General features: G+C 36.5%; 1 protein-coding gene across 1 annotated transcript; it reads left to right on the top strand.

Annotated features, from left to right (window-relative positions):
• The first annotated feature begins 4,837 nt into the window (after positions 1-4,837).
• Positions 4,838-25,902, top strand: LOC122102285 (60S ribosomal protein L26-like). The gene is made up of 5 exons (XM_042672903.1): positions 4,838-4,912; positions 5,406-5,480; positions 13,976-14,069; positions 25,386-25,496; positions 25,589-25,902. The coding sequence occupies exons 1-5, from the start codon at positions 4,838-4,840 to the stop codon at positions 25,900-25,902; spliced, it is 669 nt and encodes a 222-aa protein (XP_042528837.1).
• Positions 25,903-27,169: the final 1,267 nt, after the last annotated feature.

Consider the following 27,169-nt stretch of genomic DNA (forward strand, 5'->3'; position numbering starts at 1 on the left):
AATCTCACTGCCAGGGCCTTTTGTCTTTACCTAAGAGCCAGGAAAGTTGATAACATTGTTATCAACCTTGTTGTCTTCTACATCAGATCATCAATGATTTTTTTCAGTTACTGAGTCACTGGACACTGCCACCTCCAGCAACCAAATCTTATGAAAATCAGTGGGAGATAATTTCACATTCGATAAGTCTCCCATTAACAACTTGTTCTTATTTAACACAAATAAATAATTCAAATCAAGTTTTGTATTGTGAACATTAGTATGGAAAACAGCCTATCTAGAGGTTCAGTAATTCTCTAGGCCTTTATGGTATGTGTAAGTCACAACAATAATAAATCAAATGAAATAAAGAAGAGCAAGCTATCATAAATTTTGAATTATAGCAAGTAAATTTGGAGCAAATTTTAGTTTGAGAACTTGATTTGCAATTGCATGGTAGCATTCTTATTTCCTCAATATACAAATAGATTGTTTTGTAGGAAATAAATATACTAGAAATAATACAATAATATATGTAATATAAGTAGTTGTGCTATAAATCAGTTACCAGGCTACAAGTTATCATTTTAAAGGATTTTCTACTTGAACCATCAGAGAAGCAAATGAAAGCGCTAAAGTGAGATGTTGAATTATTTTAAAGAAGCAATTCTGATTCTGGCTGTCAGTAAATCAAATCCAAATATCGAAGGTCATCCAGTCAATTGGTTGCATTATTAAGTGATTCAATTACACACTGATTATTCTTCTGTGGCTTATGGTTACATATGATTTATATGAAATATGCTTGACCTACCATGTACCTCTTACATATTGTTCTTGTATTTGAGGAATGCATTTGTTTGAGATAGATGTAATTGGTATTTTCAAAATATAAAATCTCTTCTTTAGATATATCATACTCCATCCCTGTAGTAAAATTAAGCTTACTTTCAGGTTAATATTGGGGAGAGAGTCTTAAAAATGAATTGATCGTCTCAAGAGCAAAATCATTCAGCAAGAGTTATTTTGCATCATGGGCAGCAATGTAAGCACATTGGGAATATTGCATGATATAGATTTGATAAAGTATTGTCTGAAAACGTCTTGACTGTTCAACTTTATCTTTAAGCCTAAACTATGATCCTATTTTTAATCTAAAGAATTCACATCTGCAATATATAATTTTGTGTTTTGTTTGGAAAAGAAAATTTGAACAGTTTGGAAGAATTTTTAGTGCTGTGAAGGGAAGAGTAAAGCTACTTGAGAACTGCAAAGTGATAGGTAAAAACACTTTCCAGGGAATACTGGGAAGAAATATGTTAGTATTTAACTGTGATCTCATCGCATGACTGTATAGAATGTTTACCTCATTGTATTTTGATTTGTTCTCCATGGTATGAACATGGCTAAAGAAAGCTTACAAAACCAAATGCAGACTTGCCAAGCTTGATGTTTTGCTTTCATGTTTCATTGCTACCCTCTCACATATGTGGTTTGTGGTGCAATTAACAGTTTAAAATCTGTGAGCTTTCTCTTCCACATGATTAACAAGTATGTGAGATAAGCTTCTGAGGTCTAGGTCAAAGTCTCCCAGCACTTACTTCCCTGGGAGAAACACATCTAAATTCTTATCTTTCCTCACCTCTCACCCTCCATCTCTCTCCCTCCTGAGTTTTCATTAATGAGAAGGAACATTCTGTGGGAACTATGTAGGAAATCTAAACAGGTTAATCTGAGAAACCATGGCTCTCTGTATTTCTAGATTTAGCTTACAAAATAATTGGTATTATTTTCTGGTGCACTTGGCTTTTTGTATCTCTGTGAACTCAACCAGCATGGGTCCAAATATGTTTTTAATTACATACAGTATGGCATATAGTAGAGCAAAAATTTATGGAGTATTTATATTGTGTTTAGAATTTTGAGTAATTTTGAAATTGTTTAAAGCATACAGAAGGATATTCATAGGTTACATATAAATATTATCAATACATAAGAGCCTTGTATACATACAAAATTGTGGAATCAACAGAGATCCTGAAACCAATCGTTTGTCAATATCAATGAATGACTGTTAAAAGAGGTATCCAGATTACAGTGGAAAAATTAAAAAAGGACACTGAATGGTTTAATTTATGATAAAGTAGATACACTTATGAATGATAAGTGTTTATGCATCTTATTTTTACTGTGATCTCCAATTTCATAAGAAAGAAAAATCTGCCAATATCCACTAATCAAACCAACTCTGTTGAGTGTCTATAAAGTGCCAGTTCACTACATAGGTGTTATGAGAAAACTGAAAATACATAGAGTATGTTACTTTTAAAGTGTTTAAATTTAGTTGGAGTCACTATGTACATTCTAAGTAATATGTGTACAGCTAAACTATGTACATATATGTGTCTTTTCTAATGATAAGGAAGCATAAAATGATGTAATTCATGAAGCTCAATTGAGGAAGAAGCAACCACTTATTCTTGTGTTCATCTACACATAACTATACCTTGAGTCAAGGACAGAATTAGTAGAATAATATGAACAAATTGTGCTAATGTGAGAAAAAAGCTTAACGATTCTGGAGAAGATGTGAGGACTACACTGATTAATCAAATGTGGAGTTTGCATTTTGTTTATTTTGCTGTCTTCCTATGTGACTTCCCTTGTAACCCTTTAAAAATCTTAAACAATGAATTATGATGTCCTTCCCATCCATACACAAAAAGTGTTTAAAGGAAACAAAGCCTATAAAATGAGTCAACAAAGGCAAAAAATTCATATTTGTTTCACTGTCCAAAATTAAAGTATGATGGGTAGGGAGCTTAGGTTTCTCATTCGTTGCTGATAAAATAAGTAAATTTGCAGAAAATGAGCAACCTTCTCTGAGCAGCTATGGCATCTACACGCCACGGAGTCCAGCAGTGCTCCTGAGAAAAATATACATGACCCAATGTCCCCCATGGTCAAAATCACTCATGAGAACCACTGGATTAAAGGAAAATATCCACACTAGTGAGTTCATAAGAAAATCTTCCTCAACCCTCCCATGAAAATTAGAAATATATTTCCAACCTGTAGTTACACAGACATGCTGATTATTTAGTATGAGAAGATATTTTATATATATGTATATATAAAGATGGGTAAAAAATGACATAGAAGTGAAAAGATTGACACATCAAAGAACAATGGAAGGTTATCCATAGCGATCATAAAAGCATCCTCTCTTTTATGTCTGTGAGAAACACCAGAAACAACTCAAAAGCAACAAAACCATTAGGGGAGAAAATCTTTCCATTTAGAAGAACAGATTTTGAGCCTTATGACTTCCTTGAACTTCAAATGCCTGCAAAGGCAGAAGAGCTAGTGGCTGCTTAGAAGGGGATTTGTTTATTCTGCTTATCTGTAGCCATGCTAACAATCTTAATGGTTTTGAAGATTTCAGTGTTTCACAGCTTTCGGGAAGACAGAGGTGTGTATCTATAAATGAGTGTAGGTCCTTATGACAGTCTGGACACACAATCAAAGCTAAGTTAAAAACACTCACATTGCTAAATAATGACTTGATAGCAAATAAAGTGCAGAGGTGGTTATCTCTTCCTTTTCCCCAAGTAGTTACTTTTAAGAAGACAGACTTGCAAAACCAAATTTCATCATCACTATTTCCTAGACATCATTTGTGACCCTAGATTTCTTAGTAATTTGACTAGTAATATCTTAGTAATTTGAATGTTATTTCTGACTTTTCATTCTCTACACATGAAAACATGCCTGGCATAAGTAAGTATCACATGCTTGTGAAGTAAACCTTTAAAAGGAACAAAACAGAAAACAACTTTGTTTAGAAATTTAGAAATATGTCAAGTTGGTTATGAAAGAGTTTATGATCTGAACTCCCTTATAAATATTTGTACTCAGATTCCCAATCTCTCATTTCAAAACTTTTGCCTTTTCTATGATAGAATTATGAAGTAACGTAATTCTAATCTGTAAAGTACTTTCACAGAATCCTCAAAACAACCCTCTGGGCACCGAGATTGCTCTTCCTCTTTAATAGAAAGCATCAGAGAGGGGATGTGATGGCCTTAGCCACACAATGGTAGTGCGAAGATTCACACAAGATTTAGTTTTATAGACACCTTGAGCAAACAGGATCTCAAGTGATGTCAGTGGAGGATGACATTAGCTTGCTGCAATATTTTTTATTGCACAGAATAGGTGAACACATGCACTAGTGTCAAACTTGCAGCCTCCCAGATTCCCCATTTAATAACTCAATTTGAGTTATTAAAACTCAGAATGTGTCTCTTCATCTGGAAAACTGAGTAATATCTACCTCATGCATTGGATATAAATATGAAATATGATAGAGTAGAGGTAGGGAACTTCTCACTTGCCCCATCATTCACAATAATTGTCACGCTTCATTCTCAATAGAATTGAATCTATGTCTCAACAGATGGGTGCTGCTGCTGTAAATTCTGAGGGTGTCCAGATTGTTTATGGTAACATAGCACTTTCCGGGTTTCATAACCCTCTTCTCACTACACCCTTAAACAAACTAGACTGCTCCAAAGTAGAATCCCCACTTTGGGTAGACTACATATTAAGACATATATGAAGTCCTGGAATTAAAGAGAGAATCTGATTTTGGAATGTACAAGAACGCTTTCTCATTAAAGAATTCAAGAGACAGATTGTGTACAGTTTAATTTCATGCTTGCAAAATGTGTGACATTGCATAATTATTTATTTGGTTCTTTGATTAAAGGTATTTTCTCTTTATTAATAATGAAAAGAAATGCCCCCTGAAAACTAACCTTACCAAAAATAATGTTCTTCCAATTTTCTTGCAAACATGTCGAGCTTCACAATGCTCTACATACAGTATTACAAGGAAGTTAGTATTCTTATTGTCCCACTGGAAGATCAAGTAAACTAAAACTTAATATAACAAAACAATTTTCAGCCAAGAGATTTGAATGTAGGTGATCACCCTGCAATATATACTCTCATTATGACATAATACTGTCCCATTTGATGCAAGATCTGGAGCTCTGGAGAACGTGTCTGGCCTTGCTGAGAATCTAGAATGTGTGGGTTTGGGCTTTCAAAGTGAACTCAGAGCTCTTGGCATTCTCTTTGTGGTGGAGAAAATGCAAACTCTTACATGAAAATAGGGAGAGAAAGTAGTCTGAATGACTTCAAGTTTTTTAAACATCAAACGGTTCTTAGCAAAGAACAGTACAGTCATTGAAGTGTATCCAAATAAAAAAAAAATACATGGATTTGACAGCAATCTGATTCACAAAATAACCAGGGCCATTTCGTGGTTATCATCCATCATGCCAAGTAAAATAGAAAACTGTCTTGGGTTCTTTTCCTCTATTAATTGATCCCTGATTGGGTGTTCCTAATCTTCCTAGGGTGTGCCAGTGGACACGCCTGGGGAGATTCATCATTCAGAAAATGATGTTGGCAGGACCTGGAGTTCTGGCAGGGTGGGTGGCTTGGGCAGCTCTGGCTGGAGCTTCCTTGTCTTATATGGTCCAAGTTAGCAGCAGCAATAATTCTAGGCACTTTCTGTTGCAAAGTTCACAATAGACTAGATTTTTTTCTATGTCCTTCAAAGTCTGTGGATGGAGGGATGGACAAATCATTTGTGCCTGCAACTTGGTAGTGTGGGCCGTTAAGATCAAAGCAAGTAAAATTTTACAAATTGCCCACTTGAATGCTCAAGAAGCAAAAAAAGCCCAGCCAACCCAACCAAATATTGCTTCTTTTCCTTTGGCTTCTTTATTTTTCTAATCCCAAAGTTTATGTTTTAAATGGCTGGTTGGCTAAAGTGGTAGAAGTGGCTCACAGTCAGGATTCTGAGATTGCTACCAGAAAAACCTGACTTTAAAAAAAATTACAAAACAGACATTTTTGTTTTAATAGCAATGAAGATAAACTGGCATAATTCAAAAACTCATGTCAAACAAATCTAGGCTCTAATCATGTACAGAAGAGTACTGTTAGAAAGTTATGTCCACTTTAAAAAGAAACTAACTAAATCCAGAATTCAGCTGGAACATGAAAGTCTTACTGAACATGTTTCTTATCTAAACGTGAGAGTTGGACTACCTTCGCCATGGCCCTTTCCCATTCTTACATTCATGACCCTATTTTATATTAAATGCATGTGTGGAGCTGGACAGGTCACTTTAGTTTAAGGGCTTTTGATAATGAATCATAACATCTACCAGTTCTTAGTTGATGCTTTTCAGAGCTCTGATCTTGTAGAACATTCCAGAGCCCGATGCTGAAAATAAGATAAGCAGACTTGACCCAGACCTGACACTGGTCAGCCATATGCAATTGGCAAGACAACAAGCTTTATTTTATTTCTTCATCTGGAAAATTAGTCTAATCTTTTTTACTTCTGACATTTTGTTCTCAAATAATCTCTGTTTCTTATTCTTATGACCCTTTATAAAATAATGCTAAATGATATTTTAATTTTTCTTGAGCTAGAATAATGTTAAATCTGTTGCAAAATCTTCAACATCCAATAGCCTCATTGTTATGGTCAACATCTTTAATACCCTTTTCTTCAACCCCAAAATAATGTACATAGAAGAAATCCAGATCAATGCTAAGAAAAAAAATACATATCTGTCATAGACAAATATTTAAATATATATTTTTCTGATGATAGATGACAGCTCATTGACAGAAAAATTTCCTTGGCATTGTTAATTAGCTATAAGGGAGATGAAATCAGAGATGTTGAGGAGAAAGAAAACATGTATTAGAGCCCTCATGTGACTTACTCTGGCCTTAACTCATATTCATATATTGAGTTTCATTCCAACAAGCTTCCTATCTATTAATTGAAACATCATCATGTATCTCATGGGTCCAATTTCAACCTAGAAAACCGGAAAACAAGCATCCCCCTGACATTATACTCTGAAATATAAACTATACTTCGGAAATACTGAAATTTATTATGTTGGGAAAGCTAGGGATACTTTTATTATTCTAATGCATTATTCTTATATATTCTACATGGTGTTCACAACTTCTTTGATACCCTGGTATGTTGTTTATACTATTACTATTGAGTTTATTTTAATAAGTCTTAGATTTAAATCTAAATCTTTGGAACAGGAATATTTCAGTAGCCCCACATGTGCTCACTTTATTTCAACTTGGGGTTCACAAACACCTTTCTAATACTTTTTTCCTTTATTGCTAAGTGAAAACACACCATTTGTATATGCTTTAAACTTCCTGGAACTCGAGGCAGATATTGACTATTTGGTGCAATAATTTTGAAGAATCTAAACAATGTATATAATCCCAATATATATTTTTTACATATTGTGAAGATAAGCTTTAAATGTTTTGTCCAATCCTTGTGCTCTTTGAATACCATCCATCTCCAAATCCTACCAATATAAATATTTTACTGCCGAGTCTATGCATGCTATGGACTAAATCACTGAATTGGTGTTTAAATTCCCACTTCCCTTATGATGCGAACATGCTATGTACTTCATCTTTGATTTAAACCCTCTAATGGTTTCCCCCACCACTTGCTCCACACACAAGCCAGAGTCTGCCATCCTTTAAAACCCACTCTTGTTTAGTGTTCTTTCATCTTTTTCCCTCCGACTTGTCCTGACCCATTCCATTCGGCAGCAGCAGTCCTACTTCTGCTTCAAGGTCTGCCTTCTTTCCTAGGGAATCCCTGAGCAAGTCCCTATTCCTTCTACTCCTTTAAATTATTACCAAAGGTCACTGCTGAACAGATTTCATCACCACTGTTTTTAAAAGTCTGTCTCCTTGACATTACGACTATTTGATATTCAAGCTATTGATTGCATGATTTCAAATACCATATAAGATACTGAGGGAGCTAGGCACCAGTGGCTCATACTTGTAATCCTAGGAGGTTGAGATCCTCAGGAGGCTGAGATCTGAGGATCTGCCAGCAAGAGCAGAAAAGTCATTGAGGCTCTTATTTCCAGTTACCCAGTAGGAATCCAACAGTGGATCTGTGCCCAACCTTGAGTGAAAAAGCCAAGCAAAAAATTTGAAGTACTCCCACCCTGAAAAAAAAGTACATGAAGGAATTTTTATGTTTTCAGAATATATTTGACACTGAAAATATGTATTGGAAGAAAGATATATCTCGAAAGCCATTACAATTTTGTGTGTGTGTGTGTGTGTGTGTGTGTGTTTGTGTGTGTGTGTGTGTGCGTGCACGTGCACGCACGTGCGCGCGCTAGTCCTGGGGTTTGAACTCAGGTACTGAGCACTATTCTTAAGCTTTTATTGCTTAAGGCTAGTGCTCTAACACGTGGAGCCACAGTTCCACTTCCAGAAATTTTTATTTTTTAGTGGTTAGTTGGAGATAAGGGTTTCATAGGCTTTTCTGCTCAGGCTGGCTTGCAATCACTATCCTCGGATCTCAGCCTCCTGAGTAGCTAGGATTACAGGTCTGGACCACCAGTGCCTTAACCATTGAAATTTTAAAATAGCGTCTCTATTAATAGAGTAGCCGTTGTGCCTTTCTCCCCATGTCTTAGAGAAAAGTTCTCAAATTCTTCTTCCCAATGCCAACTTCAAAAGACTTTCTCTTCTGATTTCTGAGTCTTCATTTTTGCTACCTGCATAGCTTCATCAAAATCGACCTGAATCTTATTTTAATATGTATTCCTAGCCCTTGAAGGCAAAACTCTCTGATCAAGGGAGGAAATTTTCACAGTACTATTTTTAATCACTTTTCTAAGAATTGACCCTTAAGTGTGAGAGTCACTGACAGAAATATTTGTAACAGCCATCAATTTTCTTAACATCTTTCTTTGGCTGTTCTGAGCAGTATTCTGGGGTACACATATCCAGTGTCTATCTAATTACCACAAACCATTTCCTTGTAATTCTCTTTAAATTGTGCAGGGCAAAAGGGCATACCTGTTTAGGCAGTATGTTGATGTGTTTTGATGTAGAAGATGAAAAGGCTGATAACAATCATTGTAATGAAGTTTATTTTGATCCTCACCTGCTTCCTTTTCACCAAGTAATAGCTATTTGGGTTACTCAATTACTCTCAGGTTTGTTTCAAGGATAAAGAGATTTTTCTCCTTATACTTGTACCAGGTTTAATTTTTGAATATTTTATGAATAGTTTAAGCTGGATAAATCAGCAGCTTCTCTTATGGCAGAATTATTTGAGAAGAAATTTTCCATTAACATTCAGAAATGAAATAAATCTTACCTCTTACCTCATTCTACCCATTTTTTAATACGTTGAGAAACATCAACATTGCTTATATGCATTCTCAGAAGTATTTATCCAGATAACTCTTTGTCTCCCAGGACAAGACAAAGAAATTATAAAGTTCTCAAAGCACTTTATAAAACCTGGCTTCAAACTAACCTGAGAATCATACAGTGTGTGTGTGTGTGTGTGTGTGTGTGTGTGTGTGTGTGTGTGTGTGTGTGTGTGTGTGTGTGTGTGTGTATGGTTTTGCAAGGCAAGAAGGGACTAACGTTTGTTTATATATTTTATTTGTTTGTTTATCTAACCAGCACACACATTTTTCAAACCATTTGGGTTTGGCATCTCCTACAATATATCTAGCCAAACATTTTCCCCTTAATTTTTATAACCAAAGAAATTTTCAGGGAAATTTAATACACATGTTTCTGATTCATTCCATATTCAGTAACATTTGAGAGAAAGGTATTTTATTCCAAGACCTTTGAAAGAGGTTTTTTGTTTGTTTTTGTTATTTTAAATATCTGCAGTTCCTTAAGATGCAGGTAAATGAGTGGAAGTAACAGAAGCTTAAGGTGGTAAATTCAGACACAGTGAGAATGACCCAAAATGCAATTGGACACACAAACCTAACAGGCCCCCAGGTTTTCCTCGAGGTTCTGAGAAGTTGAAGTAGCCTGTTTGACTTCATATTTCCACTGTGGTCAAACCAAGATCAGTTTAACAGGGAGGAGAGTAGTTCCATTTACTTAGAAACTCCACTGCAAATGGTTGAACACTCAAAATGTATTAGACACCATTGCTGAAGTCTGAGGGGAAAAAGAGAAGAGAGATGAATAAGGCGTTCCAATTTAGAAGGTAGAATAAAACCCAAGGATATAATACCAACATTTTACTTTTAGACAGAGTGTCTAGTTCTCTGTGTATCTACAGTAATAACCTTGACCCAAATCTTTATACATATAAATTTGAACATGTACACAGACAAACACATACTTGGAATTGTAATTGTGACCTTAATTTCTAGAGTTAAATATTCATTTTGTTTTAATCAAAAATCATCTTTTACCTAGTATAATATTTGAAGAATTTTAAGCATAATACATACTTATAGATATATAATAGATACATATAATTTTAATAATAACAACCAAGTGAATAAATAACTAAAATGTAATTCATTTTCATGCTTGTTTTGTAAGCTGATTTCCAGAACTCTATGGAACATATTGCTAACACGTGAAACTGGAGAGATAAATTAGAATAGTCCAGAATGACTTATTTTCTTTATTATATTTTTTATTATAGTCAAGTTGTACAAAGGAGTTGCCATTTAACCAAGCAGTTTATGAAGACAGTGCATCTTGATCAATGTCACCCTTTGCATCATTCTACCCATTGCTCCCTACTCCCTACTCACACCTTCCCTCCCTCTTCTTAATGTTGTGGGATACACAACGAATTCTTGACTGTGTTCTCCTCCTCTTCTCCCCTTCAGTTGTTTACCCTTTTGCTCTAGAGTCTGTTCTGTCCCTTTCAAGTACCTGCTTCCTCATAATTACTTTGTTGAACTTTGACTCTGCCTTTCCAAAGAGTTATTCTATTTGCATTTTCCCTTGAATCTAACATATTTCACTTGATACATTTGTATGCACTTGCACTTGCACACCACACAACGTATTTAGTTACTGGGCCAGACTTACTCAATATATCTTTTCTAGGTCTTTTCCATTTTTTATACATAGTTCAAATAAAGTGGACTTGAAACTAAATGCTTGGACAGTACCAGAGAGAACATGGTGTCATTGCTATATTTGGTACAACAAAAGCTTGTGTAATGAAATGATTTATTGTACTGCGCTAATCAAAGTACCATTCACCTTCACACCATTGCATATCAGTTCATATTCATTAGAGTGAAACCACATGTGAACTTAATTTTACACACAAAACAAAAAAGTCTACAGACTTTCTGGTTCCTTGGTCTACAATGATGTTCATTTTGAGACATTCTAAAATAGGTCTTTTTTATTTACATATGATACATTTTATCAAACCAATTAAAAAATAAAAGTCATGAAACAACTTCTGCAGGATAAGTGAGATTCTACTTTTGAAAGATAACTTTCCCATCTCCCATCCTGTATGAGCTCTAGTCATGTGGCCTTACCCTTTCTCATCAAGAACTGTAGTCTATTTCTCTACTCCTTTCAATCCGGAGGGCCTTGTAACTGCTCTGACCAACAGGGTTGAAATATGATCATATGCAAGATGTGTGATTTTTCCCTAAGATGAAACACTTTATGAAACCCAAGACACATGGACAGGATGGGAAGATTTCCCCTTTTTTTGGTAATACCAAAAAGTGCCAATGTGCCTGACAGTCCTGAAAGTCCACCTCCCAGCTTCCACCGGCCTCATGAGGATGAAAGATACACCATGAAGTTAATCTTATCCCAAGCTCCTCATCTCCAAACCTTGAAGAAAGTATTATGGTTATTTTAACCACTGAGTTTTGCAGTGGTTTGTTACCAAATAATCGACCACAGAGACAGCAAGTGTTAAAGAGCTTTTTGCTCTCTAAACCAAACTAATGTATGAAAAGTAAATACTAAAGGATATAAATTACAAGATCAATGACCCCAAGAAGTTTACAATGCAGTGAGCACCTGAAAAGCCTGTGACCATATGAGACCAATAAGGAAACAAAGGAAGACCCACAGATAATAAAATAGTCTTAGCAGATGCCCCTCAGTACATGAATGGATCAAGAAAATGTGGCATATATACACAATGGAATTGTATGCCTCCATCAGAAAGAATGACATTGCCCCATTTGTTAGGAAATGGAAAGACTTGGAAAAAATTATATTAAGTGAAGTAAGCCAGGCACAAAGAAACATAGGTCCCATGGTTTCCCTTATTTGCAATTACTAGTATATGTCTGAGTCAAGAAGAAACGGTCAGATAGTTGATGTTAGGCAAAACGAACTCCAAGATAAGGATTCAAATGCGATTGTTTCTAACATATTTATAAGATGATTTCTTTGTTGCTTTGTATGTCCCTCCCCAACGGTATAACCCCTGTTTTCACTGTATTTGATGTTGGTATACTTTATGGAGGGGAAGGGAAAAAACAAATTGTTTAAATAGGGATACAGGTGGACCCATTGCAACAATTAGATGACAAGACATACTAAAAAACGAACTTTACAACTTTGGATGGAAGGGGAGTGTGCGGAGGGCGGGGGCAGAGATGGGAAGGGATGGGAAGGGGAAACAAAGGACAATGCTTGATAAGAAATGTACTCATTGCCTTGCCCATGTAATTGTAACCCCTCTATACGGTATTTTCACAATAAAAATAAATAAATAAAAGCAAACAACAGTATCACCAGAAATTTCTGGAATGAAAGAAAAAAATGGTCCTTTCCGAACAACAGCCAAGTGAGGCTTCTCATGAGTAAACTGCATCTTCAAAGAGGTCAGATAAGAAGGTTTTTGAGAGAGAAAAGAGGGAGGGAGGGGAAAGGATGGAAGGAAGCTGGAGAAGAGAGGGGAGGGAAGGATCTATATGGGACCTTTTTATTTTTTTGTCAATCTTGGGCTTTAACTCTGGGCCTGGGCGCTGTCCCTCAGCTCTTCAGCTCAAGGCACTTGAGCCACAGTGCCACTTCCAGTTTTCTAAGAAGTTTATTGGAGATAAGAGTCTCATGGACTTTTCTGCTCTAGCTGTCTTTGAACTCCAGTCCTCAGATCTCAGCCTCCTGAGAAGCGAGGGTTACAGGTGTGAGCCACTGGTGCCTGGCTTGTATGGAACCATTTAAAAAAAATAAAACTCTGGAATTAAGGGGCAATTGGGACTAGGAATATGTGTATTTTGAGACTTTTTTTAAATTTTAGGTAGAATAATCACAATTATTTGAAACACGCACACACACACACACACACACACACACACACACACACACAGTTCAAACCTAAGGAGCTATGTAGTTTTATATGTATGTTTATTATAAAACCTAAGAAATCATATTACTACTTTGGATGTGGGTTTGATTTGGTAAAATATATAGAATAAATAAGTAAATAAATATCATACACAGTTTACCAAACAACTACATTTGTGTTTATCACCAATGAGGGCATCAACCAAGACAAATGTCACCAATTAATGACCAGTCCTGGGAAACTTTGTCCCCTTAACAAGACCATTAGTTCTGGCCAGCCACTAATCTGAGAAGCAGATCATCCTACAGACATCTACAAATGACATTTTAGTCATTTATGTTGCTGATATTAGAGATTTGGGAAAGATTAGGGAAACATCACTGGATTTATTCAGCTTGACAATTTTAGTTTAGCTGTCACTCAAGACTTCTGCCATTCAGTATTGCATCCTTAAGAAAACAGCGATGGTAATGTCAGAATGGAATTCAAAGACCTGGGCTAAATTCTTCTGCTTTGTGAGAGATATTGAGAAAATAAGTTGCTGTTTCTAAGTATCAGTATTCTGTTCTAAGCATGAGGATTTATTTGTTCAGTCATTGAAGAGGCAATATGATACATTAATGTGCTAATGATGCATAAATGAACAAAATTGCCCATTAGTGATGCCCTTACTGAGCATATGTAAGTATAAAAACAATAATTGTAACTTAAAATCAACATGATCTGACTTTCATATGAAAGAATTATCTTGACTACCCTGCTGAAATTTTCAAGCAATCAGATTTGATTCAAAGAGGCAAGAATAAACAGAGACAATTCAGTGATGACTGTGATTGTCTAGAGACAGATGACGGTGACCTGGACTACAGTAATGATGGAACAAATGTGGGAAAGTAACTAAATTCTGGAAATATTCCAAATACTAAATATACAGCCAACAGGGATTCCTGATGAATTGATTATAACATGAGAAGCAAAGAAAAGAGATAAAGAGTTTCAAAGTTTGAGACCTGAGTGATCAAAAAAATGCTATTTATTTGGTGAATACAAGGGCTTGAACTCAGAGCCTTTTATTCAGCTTTTTCGCTCTAGCAGAGCCTTTTTGCTAGTTAATTGGAGCTTGAGTCTCCAGGATTTTTCTGCTCAAGCTATCTTGGAACTGTGATCCTCATATCTCAGCCTTCAGAGTAGAAGTGACCCACAGACACCCAGAAAAAGATGGAATTATTGCCAGCTAAGACGCTGATATAGAAAACTCTGGGTAGAAGAATTATGGGGATAATTACACATTATTTATAGATAATTGGAAATCAGAAAGCCTAGTGAAGATACTGCAGAGGAGATTGAGTATACAGTCTAGAACTTTGTCTGACTGATGATATTAATATGGTAATTGTCAGCATATAGATAGAACCTATTTGTTATAGTTGCATCTTGTAATACCTCAAAAAGAGCTAACCCCTGCTAAAATCAACATTTTCTGAGCACAATCTGCTTGATTTTGTTCCATTTGTTCCATTTCAGAAACCTTCTTGAAAACTATAGAGGGTGCACATTCAGCTAGACAACTGTAATAACAGTAGCAGGAATCCAATCTTATGAAAGATAACATAAACAAATTTAAGTGACTAAAACCATATTATAGGTGGAAGACTGCATAAATTTGCCTAAAAATGTTGTTTCAGGCATGTATTTTGAAGTTCATTTCAAATATTTTAGTTTGTTCTAATGTAGTTTCTAGTTCCTCCTTACAAAGCTCCTAAAAATGTCATAATCAGCCATGCCTTTAAAAAGAAGTATGGAGTTGATATTTCTCCTGGTGTTTTCCAGTTTCTAAAAATCTAAGTTGCTGGTCTTCTTTTCTCTTCAATAGACACAGAGACTGTCTTTGCCATATGCTGACCCTCTCTCAGTTCAGAGATCTCGTAGCTTTGTCTGGTATCGATATCAAGTTCACTCTTATGTAACAACATAAATGAGACTTCCATCTCAGCAAAAAGCCATGTGTGATGGCACACATGATGCTAGCTAAGTAAGGGCACTTTAGTCCGAGGCTGTCTCTGAGAAAGAAACTATATCTGAAAAGTAACTAGGGCCAAAAAGGGCCAGAAGCACAACTCAAGCGATAAAGCACTGTCCTAGCAGGTTCATGGACCTGAGTTCATGCCACAGTTCCAGAAAAAATAAAATATTTTAGAGTGACTTCAAACAGCATTTTGTCAGTGCCCTAATTTGCTAATGTTAGGAAAAGATGGAGTAGAAAAGGAGAGAAAGAAGGAAGAGATCTTAACAGACCAGAACAAGCTTTCATTTTAGCTGCAGAGAGACTTCATATAACACCTAGGAGGGTTTGTGGTTTGTTAAGGTCTCTGCCTTCTTTCTCTTCTTTTGTCCACTTGCTTTCCCTAACAGTTTAGTCTAAGAAGAAGATATACTCAGGTCCTTTGGTAATTTCTTTTATAAATGTTTTCACCAATGAATTAAAAATAAAAAGAGTTCAAGGAACTGAACTGGGAATGTAGCGATTTACCTCCAATGTACAAGGTCCTGGGCCCTGGGTTTAATCCCCAGGACTGTAAAAATATAATAGTAATAGTAAATAAATAAAATAACACCCCTCAGAGAAACTATTCAGTCAAGTTATATTACATATTTAGCAACCAATTATGCAGAAAGTCATGTTAACACAGAAAAATGACTTCTAATCCGGAAAGAATTTTCCTGTCTGAATTTTATTTCATTAGATTCCAAACTTCCTATGCTAGTCAAACAATTATGTTACAATACAAGTCATGGTCATGACGGACTTTACAGTAAGAATCACTGTAATTTCTCTCTATGATCATCTTTTTCTTCTCATGTATTCGGTAATGCCTTGTTACAGGTCTGCATAGTTCTCAGATGTTTTTATTGCACTCCAAGAGAAAAGGATATGCTCTATATGTGACTTTTATTCAAAAACAATGTATTGGCAAAAATAGAATGGGAAAGAAAAGCAGCATAAGAGAAATGATGATAGAAGTTCACTTACTATTGTAAAGTGGTAGGCTAGACCCAGTGTCTGAGGGAAAGGAACTGCAGAGTTGGGGCTTTCATTTATGTAATAGCAATTTTATTTATTAGGACACGGAATAACTAAACAATCCACACATTAAGAAATCTAGTTCAGGGCTGGGAAGGTGGCTCAGTGGTAGAGCGCTTGCCTTGCATGCATGAGGCCCTGGGTTTGATTCCTCAGCACCACATGAGCAGAAAAGGCCAGAAGTGGTGTTATGGCTCAGCTAGCCTTAAGCTGAAGAGCTGAGGGATGGTTAGCAGCCAGGCCCAGGGTTCAGGCCCCATGACCAACAACAAGAAATAATGAAATAAATAGAAATCTATTTCACATTCATGTAATATAATACCTGTTCCTTTTTTATTATATCTGTTCCCAGCATTTTATGATATCATCAGGATGAAATACTCCAGGGAAATTGGGCTCTACCAGTTGTTCAGCCTCCAGTTGTTCACCATCTAGAGGGCAAGTACTGAGTAAATGATGGGTCTGAATTTCACAGTCATGGGCTCCATTTTGCAAAACTGGAATTTCCAACTCAGCAGTGGGAAGCTTATCATGCCTGAGGTACCTTGAGATACTTCAAACTGTTCCTTTTTTTAAAAAATGTATTTCTTTATTGTATTTTCATATCTGTATATCAAACCCTTACTGTTAGCCCTCCCTCCCTCTAATAACTCTCTTGTTCAGTTTTTTTTACATTCTTGTCATTCATTATTTTTCCATGTATGTTGATTGTTTAAAAGAAGCTTCAACATGGTATTTCACATATGCATCTATTACATTAATCAGGTTTATTAACACCATTGATTATTCTCTCTTTCACCTTTCCCTCACTTTCTATTATTAAGTGTTCAGGGAATTTCATTATGACATCTTGTTACTAGGTACAAGGTATGAACTTATATGTACTTATGTATATGTTTACCTTTTAGGTCTAATGTCCTCTTGTAAGAGAACATTTGACCTTTACTCTTCTGAACTTGGTTTATTTCACTTAGCATAATGGTTTCCAGTTTTATCCATTGCCCTGCAAATGTGGTAATTTCATTCTTCTTATGGAAGAATAATACTGTTCTGTATATATGCTACTCTTCTTAATCCATTCATCAGTTATAGGGCATCTAGCCCATTTCCATAGTTTGGCTATTATGAATAATGCTGCAATAAACAAGGGAATTGTTAACAAGTCAGTTAATTTGGGAGTTATACATTCAAACAGGTGTGAGACTAAACCAGAAACTCAAGAGTTCCTGCATAGTTTTTCTTATGAAACTAACAAAAAAAGCCAAGCTGAAGTGGTGGTTCAAGTGATGGAGTACCAACCGTGAGCAAATTGCACATGATACTCAGATGTATTTTTTGTCGATTTAAAAAGAAAAGAAGAAAAGCAAGCTGGCATTAGATTATTATAAGAATATAGATAATAGCCAAAGGATAGCTGTGATTTGCTAGAATAACATGACTGGCATTTTTTTGTTAAATCAGAGATGATCACATCAGGATGGCAGTCACCAAAGATTTCATTTGAAAGCAAGGGAAAAATAATCTCATCTTTCTAGGCATATGTGGCAGGAAGTGACTCTTTAGTCTGAGTCCTCTTAAGTTCTATTTGACTCTAATCTCAATACATGTAATATTGAAGGCCTCGCTTTCTCCACAAGCTTATCCACAAAAGGAAATGCAAGAGGAAGGAAATTTCTTTCCCAACATGTCTTTTACTCTTCTCGGAATTAAAATCTTTTCCCTCACAACTTGAAGAGCTAAAAGAAAATGGCAGAAATAAAAATTATCTTACTTTAAAAAGTATCAAAGGATTCTGTTTCCAGGTAAGATACTGAAAGCACACTCTATTCTAATTTCCATCAACTGCAGGTAATAAAATGATCTTGGGCCAGGCACTAGTGGCTCACGCCTGTAATCCTAGCTACACAGGAAGCTGAGATCTGAGGATCACGGTTCGAAGCCAGCCCAGTCAGGAAAGTCCAATACACTCTTATCTCCAATTAAACACAGAAAAAGCAGGAAGTCGTGCTGTGGCTTAATTGGTAGGGTGCTAGCTTTGAGCAAAAGAAACTTACAGACAGCACCCAAGCCCAGAGTTCAGGGCCCAGGACTGGCAAAAAAAAAAAAAAAATCTTGGACAGGACACATGAGGTAGATTGGGGAAGTACCAGAATTTACAGTGTCACCTAACCAAAGATGAGATCAGATTTTCCTTCTCTGCTATCACTCAGCTGGGACACAAGCTGCATGAACCCCTGAAGTGGTGTCAGTGTAAGAGTTCAGCTGGTGCAGAAGCCCAATACTTTGGTTTCAGGGAGCCGAAAAGGGTCTTCTAAGACTTAGGAGCATTTTAGAGGAAAAGTTTCCCCATAGGGTGATGCATAAGTTAAGGAGCTTCCCTTCCACCACTCCTAGCCAACATTATTCTGGAAAGTCAGATAACATACTAAGGCAAAACACAAAAGAGGCTCCTAGATTATATGTGAAAAACCTATTTTGCCCTGTTCATTCAAAAAATTAAATAAAATAAGAGGCTGGGTAAGTTGTTGGGAAATTTCTTATTCACTCTTTTTACTTTCTGGTAATAGACAATAGCTTGCCAATAACTTCTAGCCAGACTGGATTTTCCCACCAGACATGCATTAAATTGTCTAGCCGAGATGTGTCTCTTAATCATACTGAGCACATTACTGAAGGTGTACTCCAAGAATTACAGAAGAACTTCCAAAAAATTTGCCAGAATAAGAACTGCCAAAAAAAAAAAAAAAAAAGGAAAAAAGACACTCAGGGAAGGCAGACTGTTATTCTGGGGAAACATAATTGCCAAACCAAACTCCGTCAATTATAAGATAACATACGGGTTTGTGAGGATTTCCTTTCATACCAAGGGACTAGGGCACTTACCTATTGCTCATTTAAATACGTCACACTGAATAACATTTTGTTGTGAAACACAGTTCATTTCTCTTGCTCAATCCTAACTTCAAAGTTTTTACCATTACAAAAATTGCAAAACTGTGCCTCTTTCTATGCGTACTGAGACTAACTAAAAGTGAAAATTGAGCTTAAAGAGAAAGCATAGGAAAACCTGTTGGTCATATATATGGGTTAGGTTCAAAAAAATGTAGCCAGGAGGGAAGGAATAATAGGAGAAAAACAAAGGAGTGGGTAAAAATGTTTGACAGCATCTTTACATAAAATTAAAAATATATATCCAGGAATATAATTTCTTTACTGAAATAACATTAAGTTTACATGCAGATATGAATATATTTGTTTTTATTAATTTGTTCTCAAGATGAAAATAATAACCCTAGGAAAAATATAATAAAAACATTGGAGTTTGTATTCTTGTATTCTGGATATATATAATAGATATTTAAATAATATATATTAAATTGAATTTTTAAAAATGCTATTTGTAAACAGGCAGGTAGAAAATATCAACCCTCACAAAAGAAAATTCTTTGGCTTAGAGAAGGAACATCAGTGAGAATGTAGTCACAAAGGAAGTCGGCCCAGAAACAGAGGACCTCAGCCAGCTCATGTGGTTCTTTTTTCCTAAGTGTATTGAATCTCACTTCAGTGGAGAGTCCAATTTTATCTCCAAAAGGCATTCAGACAGTCTAGCACTCAACCCCCTCCTCTGCTCTGCTGCTACAGATAAAACAAAGGCTAAGATGTAGGTAATTGTGCATGAGAGAATATTCACAAGTCACAGGATGTTACTTCAAACATGTTATAGAATGATGATGCCAATACAAAATGGCATTTTTTTTCTTTCCATGTGTTTTATTGTAAAAATACTGCACAGAGGGGTTACAGTTACATGAGTAAGATGAGTACACTTCCTATCGAGCATTGTTACCTCCTCCCTTGTTTTTTCCCTACCATCCCTTCCTTTACCACCTCCCCAACTCCTCCCTCCCCCCCTCAAAATTGTAAAGTTTATTTTCAACATAGTGTCTTGTACATCTCATTGTTACAATGGGTCAACCTGTATCCTTTTTAAGCATTTTGTTATATCCCTTCCCCTCCCCAAATTATAAAAATGTATATACAAGATGAAGGGCAGTAGAATCATATACAGTGAAAATAGGGGTTATACCTACATACAAAACAAACCATACATACAAAAGAAACCTACATACAAAAGAAACCAGAGAATCACGTAGTGCATTATAAGTACCTTAGAAACAATAGCAAGAAAGAAAAAACCACTGTGTCCCTGTCTTGGGGTTCATTTCTCTTAACATCATCTTATCTGGTCATATGTACATAGCTTTTGACTTTTTTTGTTTGTCCTAGACATGTACTAGTTATTGCAAATAAGGACAACCATGAGACCTATGTTTCTTTGGGCCTGGCTTACTTCTTACTTAATATAATTTTTTCCAAGTCTTTCCATTTCCTAAAAAATGGAGCGATGTCATTCTTTCTGATGGAGGCATAGAATCAAGGTAATTGGATGTCTATTGGAGGTTTAAAAATCTCCAGGAGCATTAAGGTGTGTTTTTGAAAGTAATTTCCTGGTTGAATTAGTATGAAAGTAACAATTAGTGTATGTAAGCAGTAATTGGTGGGTGAGAAAAATGCCAAAATCCAAAGTGTCACCTAACTAAGGATCCTAGTGAATTCACATCATTAGGAAAAATAAATGCATACATTAAGTACATAATATTTATGTATACGCGAAAATGTACCTTCCTATGAGAAAAAGTGATGGGCAATAAGAAGAATTACTACTACCCACTTTGGACACCTGTATAACCATTACTATCTTCCATGAAAGGGGAAGTAATGAGCCCTACATTTTATCCCTCTTGAACTGTGAGTTCTTCAGGGTATTTTAGATTGGTAAGTATTTGAATAGGTTAAAAAATTAAACATAAGAGTAATATATCAGGTAACATAATTAGTTCATGAAATACAAAAATAACAGCAATCAGCATTGTACAAATATAAAATGCCATTTATTTGAGGGAGTTAAAAAACTTTCAACTGTTTAATATTCTATATTTTGCAAATTTGAAGACAAGAATGGAGGGATTCATTTGCTGTAGGAAATGTACTCACAGGCCCATTCCTTTGGGGCATTTTACTTTGTATACCAATTTTTTATACCCAAAACTTTGTATACCAATTATTTCATACTATACACTATACATGCACTATACATGGTTTTGTCTTGATTTGTTTTGATCTTAAAAACAGCCCAGAAGCATAGCTCACATTGACCCACTTCCACAAGTAAATAAGTGGTGCTTCATGGAGACAGCGTGACTGATGAGCTTGTCTAATGCTCAGGAGCCACCTGAAGAGCCACATGAGGATTCTGGAGCATATCTATGCAGTTCATCCAACCTGGCACCCGGTGGGCTCCAGGAGATATGGTAACTTTATATTCAGGTTTGCTCCAGACAATCCAGCTACAACCCATGATCTGGGATGTTTCCCTGTTCCTTTGAAAACTTTAATTATTCTGTGTTTAACATACATTTGCAATATGAGGGAGTTTTCCTCACTATGAAACATGCACACAGTGCACTTTTTAACATATTCACCTCATCCACTGTATACTCATCTCTCCCCTCCCTTCTCCCTGCTTTTCCAAACAGCATTTGGTAGATTTCATTATGTGTGTATATAAACATATATATATATATATATATATATATATATATGTATATACATGTGCGTATACATATATAACATCCTTTGAATCTTTCACCCTTAATATCCCCTCTTTTTCCCTCTTCCTGAGCCCCTCCTAGACATTCTCCCTTTTATATTCATTCCCTGCATCATTTTGTGTCTGTAATCCACAAATGGGAGAGAACATGTGATATTTGGCTTTTGAAGCTTAGCTTGCTATGTTCAACTATGATAGTTCTTCAGTTCCACTTCTTGTAAATGAGATAATTTCTATGTGCACATATGCAGACACTACCCACACACATAACCACACAGACATACATAGGATAGTGTGTGTGTGTATAAGAAAGAGAGAGAGAGAGAGAAAGAGAGAGAGAGAGAGAGATTCTACCTTTGGAACAATGCTGACAAAAGGACAGACATATCTTTTTTGTCTCTCTTCATAACTTTTTTCTTATTTTCTCCCTAAGGCATTTTTATTTATTCTTAACATATATATATATATATATGTATATATATATATTGGTTTTTGTGTCAAAGTCATGCATTTTCATCAGATGAGCTGAGGGTAACCAGTATTGTATTCACATCTCCTTTCGCTTTTTACAATGATATGCATGAATATATGCATATATATTATATATTGTTATATGTTATTTATATTGTTAATATATTATTATATATTATATTATATATTACATATAGTTTCTCATAAACATAACAACACAAATATTTACCTAGCACAACTCTTTAACCTATGGTAAACTTTTACATTTTTTAGTGATTTATTTCAGATGACCCACCTTCTACCAAGATGGTCTATGGAATGAGGTTTTGGCTTGTTGTACATACACTTAGAGCCTACACAAGGCACAAAGCTAAAGTAAAGAAGTACAATGCTAAGAAAGTAGTCCATAACACATATGCTAATTATTATAATTTAGCTACACCATGATACATTGGTACATCAAAACCTCATGGTGTCCATTATAAACAGATATGATTTTTTGACAATTAAAATAGTGAATAACTGAAAACAAACCAGGCAAGAAGATCACATTTTCCCAAATCTCTCAATGGTGGCTCACGTCAAGCTCAGCTACATTTCTCCACAGTTAACTGTCACCAGCCTTGAGACTGATTATGGCCTCCTGTCAAAAACAAAGGGCATTTTTGTCTTCTTATACTGTTTGAGAACAGAGCTCCCATGTGAATTTGGTGGTAGCCCTCAATCCATTCTTCCCAGCCCTCTGTATATACAAAAGTTCTGCTTCCTGGTCCCTGTGGCACTTTTGTGAATCTGAGGCCTCTCTGAGTGAGTGACTCAGAATATTGCAGCAGTCCCAAAACCAAAGCCCTGAGTATCTCTGTCCCAACTGCTGAGCAGACAGCCTGTAGCCAGGTTCCTCAGGAATCTGCTCTTCAGTCTCAAATAAACGAAAGGGAAGAGTGAAAGTTTTACAACAGGGCTAGATCAAGGAAACTGTGAAATAAATAAAATCTCTCAATCTGCAGTAAGATTCCTGTTACTTCTTCTGCAGTGGAATTCCAATGCCTTTGGCCCTAGTCTAGAAACAGAATGTTGGGAGGAATGTGATGCAGCAGGAAAAAAAAAAAAAAAGACAACTCAAGAGACTGGACTGTCATTCTAGTTCTGGTCCGTGACCTTGGGCAGGCTATGCTCAGATGTTCAGGAGCTTCTCTATCAAACAAAGGTGGACTCTACTTTAAGAGCTTCCTGCAGCTCAGAAATTGCAAGATTCTCTGATTTTCGGATCAGCTCATCCTCATTAATATACCACAAGGACTTTTTTCTCCTATCCATGACCACACGCAAGCACCAAGCCATTTGTTATTTCTCATCCTCACGAGATGAGGAGCTCCTAGAGGCTAGTATCTCTCTAATTCATCTAAGAAACATGATGTCTGACATATAATAGTGCTCAGGAAAAGGAGAAAGAAAGGTATACTGAGACAAAGCGTGAGAGAGAGAAAGGGAGACAGGGAGGAAGAGAGAGAGAACCACTTCTTATTTGCTAACATTTCCACCTAGAAGCACTTTTCCTGCTGCATTATTCCTAAAGGTAAAAAAAAACCTAGCCAGAGATGGTATCCTACACATCTTCTGTTTCTTAGTACTACAGCATATTGATTGATGTTATTAATAATTAGTTAACTTGTTAATCAACAAACTTATTGGAAGACATAAAATTAAGTGAAGTAAGCCAGGCCCAAAGAAACATAGGTCCCATGGTTTCCCTTATTTGCAATAACTAGTATATGTCTGATTCAAGCAGAAAAGGTCAGATAAGTTGATTTTAGGGAAATGAACCCTAAGATATGTATTCAAATGTTTTTTTTCTTTCATGCGATTGTTTCTAACATATTTATAAGATGATTTCTTTGTTGCTTTGTATGTTCCTCCCCCACGGCATAACCTCTGCTTTCACTGTATTGATGTTGGTATAATTTGTGAAGGGGAAGGGAAAAAACAAATCGTTTAAATAGAGATACAGGTGGACCCATTGAACAATGAGATGTACAAGTCGTTATGTCGAAAAATGAACTTTATAACTTTGGGGGGGAGGATTGGGTGGGGGGGCAGGGGGGGAATGGAAAGGGATGGGAAGGGGAAACAAAGGAGGAGCCTACAATGCTTGATAAGAAATGTACTCATCTTGCCCATGTAATTATAACCCCTCTGTACAGTATTTTCACAATTTAAAAAAATTACAGAAGAAAAGACTTGAGAAAGTATTGAATCAATAACTTAAATGAGCCACTAAATAATCTTGTGCTCTGAGTGGATTACTGCTGGTAGCCTTCTGATGAGTAAACGATGAGAGTTAGCATACCAAATTCCCCAAATGAAGCACACTTCTCTATAATTAAATATCACAGCTTCATTGTTCCGATAACAAAGCTGAAATATTTTCCACCATCATAATATCCTCAGCAGATAATGTCACTGCAATAGAATGAGGTGACCACATGATAATAGGCTATCCATGCCAAAGTCAAGTTAAACTGTTTATTTTCAAAGCAGATCATTAAACTGACTTTTTTTCCATTACTAAGTGATTGATGCCATTTTAAAGGTGACCAACAAAAATTTCTGTTTAAAAAAAAGGGAGGAAGGGCTTTGACAACAGAGTCCGATGGTGAATGATTCAAATACCAAGGGAGATGCCACAGAGAGCAGCATAGAACTCGTTTTAAAAGCATGAGAGGGCCGGGCGCCGGTGGCTCACGCCTGTAATCCTAGCTACTCAGGAGGCTGAGATCTGAGGATCGCGGTTCAAAGCCAGCCCGGGCAGGAAAGACCGTGAGACTCTTATCTCCAATAAACCACAAGAAAACCGGAAGTGGCGCTGTGGCTGAAGTGGTAGAGCACTGGCCTTGAGCTGAAGAGCTGAGGGACAGCATCTAGGCCCAGAGTTTAAGCTCCATGACCGACAAAAAAAAAAGCACGAGAGGTCACTTCTGATCAAAGCACGAACCAGAAAAGTCATTTCAATGCACCTTCCCACATTCGCAGGAAAATTATGTCTTGTCCTCTTTCCAAAGAGCTGAGACAGAAGTATGACAAATGATGTAGTTAATTGCCTTACTCATATAACTGTAACCCCTCTGTACAGCATCTTTACAATAAAACAAAATTTTTAAAAAGTAGTACAATGTGAGGTCTATGCCCATCCAGAAGAATGATGAGATGCAGATTGTATGCGGACACTATAAATGTCAGCTGACTGGCAAAGTCCGGGTTTACAGGAAGTATGTCATCTACATTGAACGGGTACAGCAGGAAAAGGCCAAAGGCATCACTGTCCACATGCGCATTCACCCCAGCAAGGTGGTTATCTCCAGGCTGAAACTGGACAAAAACCGCAAAAAGATCCTGGAATGCAAAGCCAAATCTCATCAAGCAGGAAAGGAAAAGGGCAAATACAAGGAAGAAATGATTATTGAGACGATGCAGGAATGAAGTAATATTATATACAACTAAAAATAAACCTAACCCTGCTTTCCCTGTATGTGATATTGGTGCCCTGACTCTTGTATATACATTTTTCTAAGTGGGGGGGGAGAGGGAGGGAAATAACAAAATGCTGAAACAAGGATACAGGTTGACACATTGTAACAATGAGATGTACAAATCACTGTGCTGAAAACGGACTTTACAACAGCAGAGGAGGTGGGCAGGTGGGGTGGGGAGGGATGGTAGAGGAAAAACAAAGGAGGGGGGTAACAATGCTGGATAGGAAATGTATGCATTACCTCACTCATGGAACTGCAACCACTCTGTACAGTATCTTTAAAATATATATATTGAAAAAACTTTTTAAGAATTCATTTTAAAGTTAATCTTTGTTAAGCTTTCCACCGTAAGTTTTTTTTTCTGCAAAGATGCCAGCAGCTGTCAGAGACCTCAAAGTGCTTCAAAACACAGCCACAGCTTGTGTTGTCACTGCCCTTCCGTCCTTTTTTATCACAGAATTTAGGATAAAGACACCCTCCAACAAAGGAAGCTGGTGTTTAGCTCAGACATGAGCCAACTCTTCTGACATGCAGCCTGAAGGAAGGTGGTACTACAAATGCCACCTTTTGCAAACAGGCTCTCACCTCCCACCAAAAAGCCTTCTCTTGTGCCTTGGGGACCATAGCCTGCCCTTTCAGCCACTTGGAGATAAAGCCCTATCCGTGAGGTCATCTTAAAATACAAATGGCTAACAAAGAATAGCTTTCTCTGAGACTGGGAGAGCCTACAAAAGGCCTTTCAGATGGAGCATGCTCAGTACAAATGACGGTATTATCATATTCCATTTCACTCTTTGGGAGGAAGGCCAGGCAGCAGGGTGACTATCTCTAAAACAAAATAAAACAAAAATCGAGTTGAAGGGTGGCCGGTGAGGGAGAGGGGAGGGTGAATCCAATCAAAGTACACTGTAAATATGCATAGAAATGCCACAATAAAACCCCCTGTACAACTAATGTATATTAATAAGAATATGGTTTTTTTCTTGAATAATGGTAATTCAAAGTGAACTGGTTGGCTTGCAGAATGTTTTGTGACATTAGAAAACCCAACAAACCTTGTATCCTTTTTCTGATAACAAATATTTAATGAGTAAGGCACTGTGCTAAGAGCTTCTAGAAGTAGGAAAAAGAAAAAAATCAAATGCTCCTCTCCCCAGATCACACTTCCTGCTCCCTGCTCAGTTATTTATTTTCCCTCCGTGAAGTCATTTGGA

The sequence above is a fragment of the Dipodomys spectabilis genome, unplaced genomic scaffold, assembly GCF_019054845.1.
Source record: "Dipodomys spectabilis isolate Male_0828 unplaced genomic scaffold, ASM1905484v1 ptg000783l, whole genome shotgun sequence".
Classification (NCBI taxonomy): Eukaryota; Metazoa; Chordata; class Mammalia; order Rodentia; family Heteromyidae; genus Dipodomys; species Dipodomys spectabilis.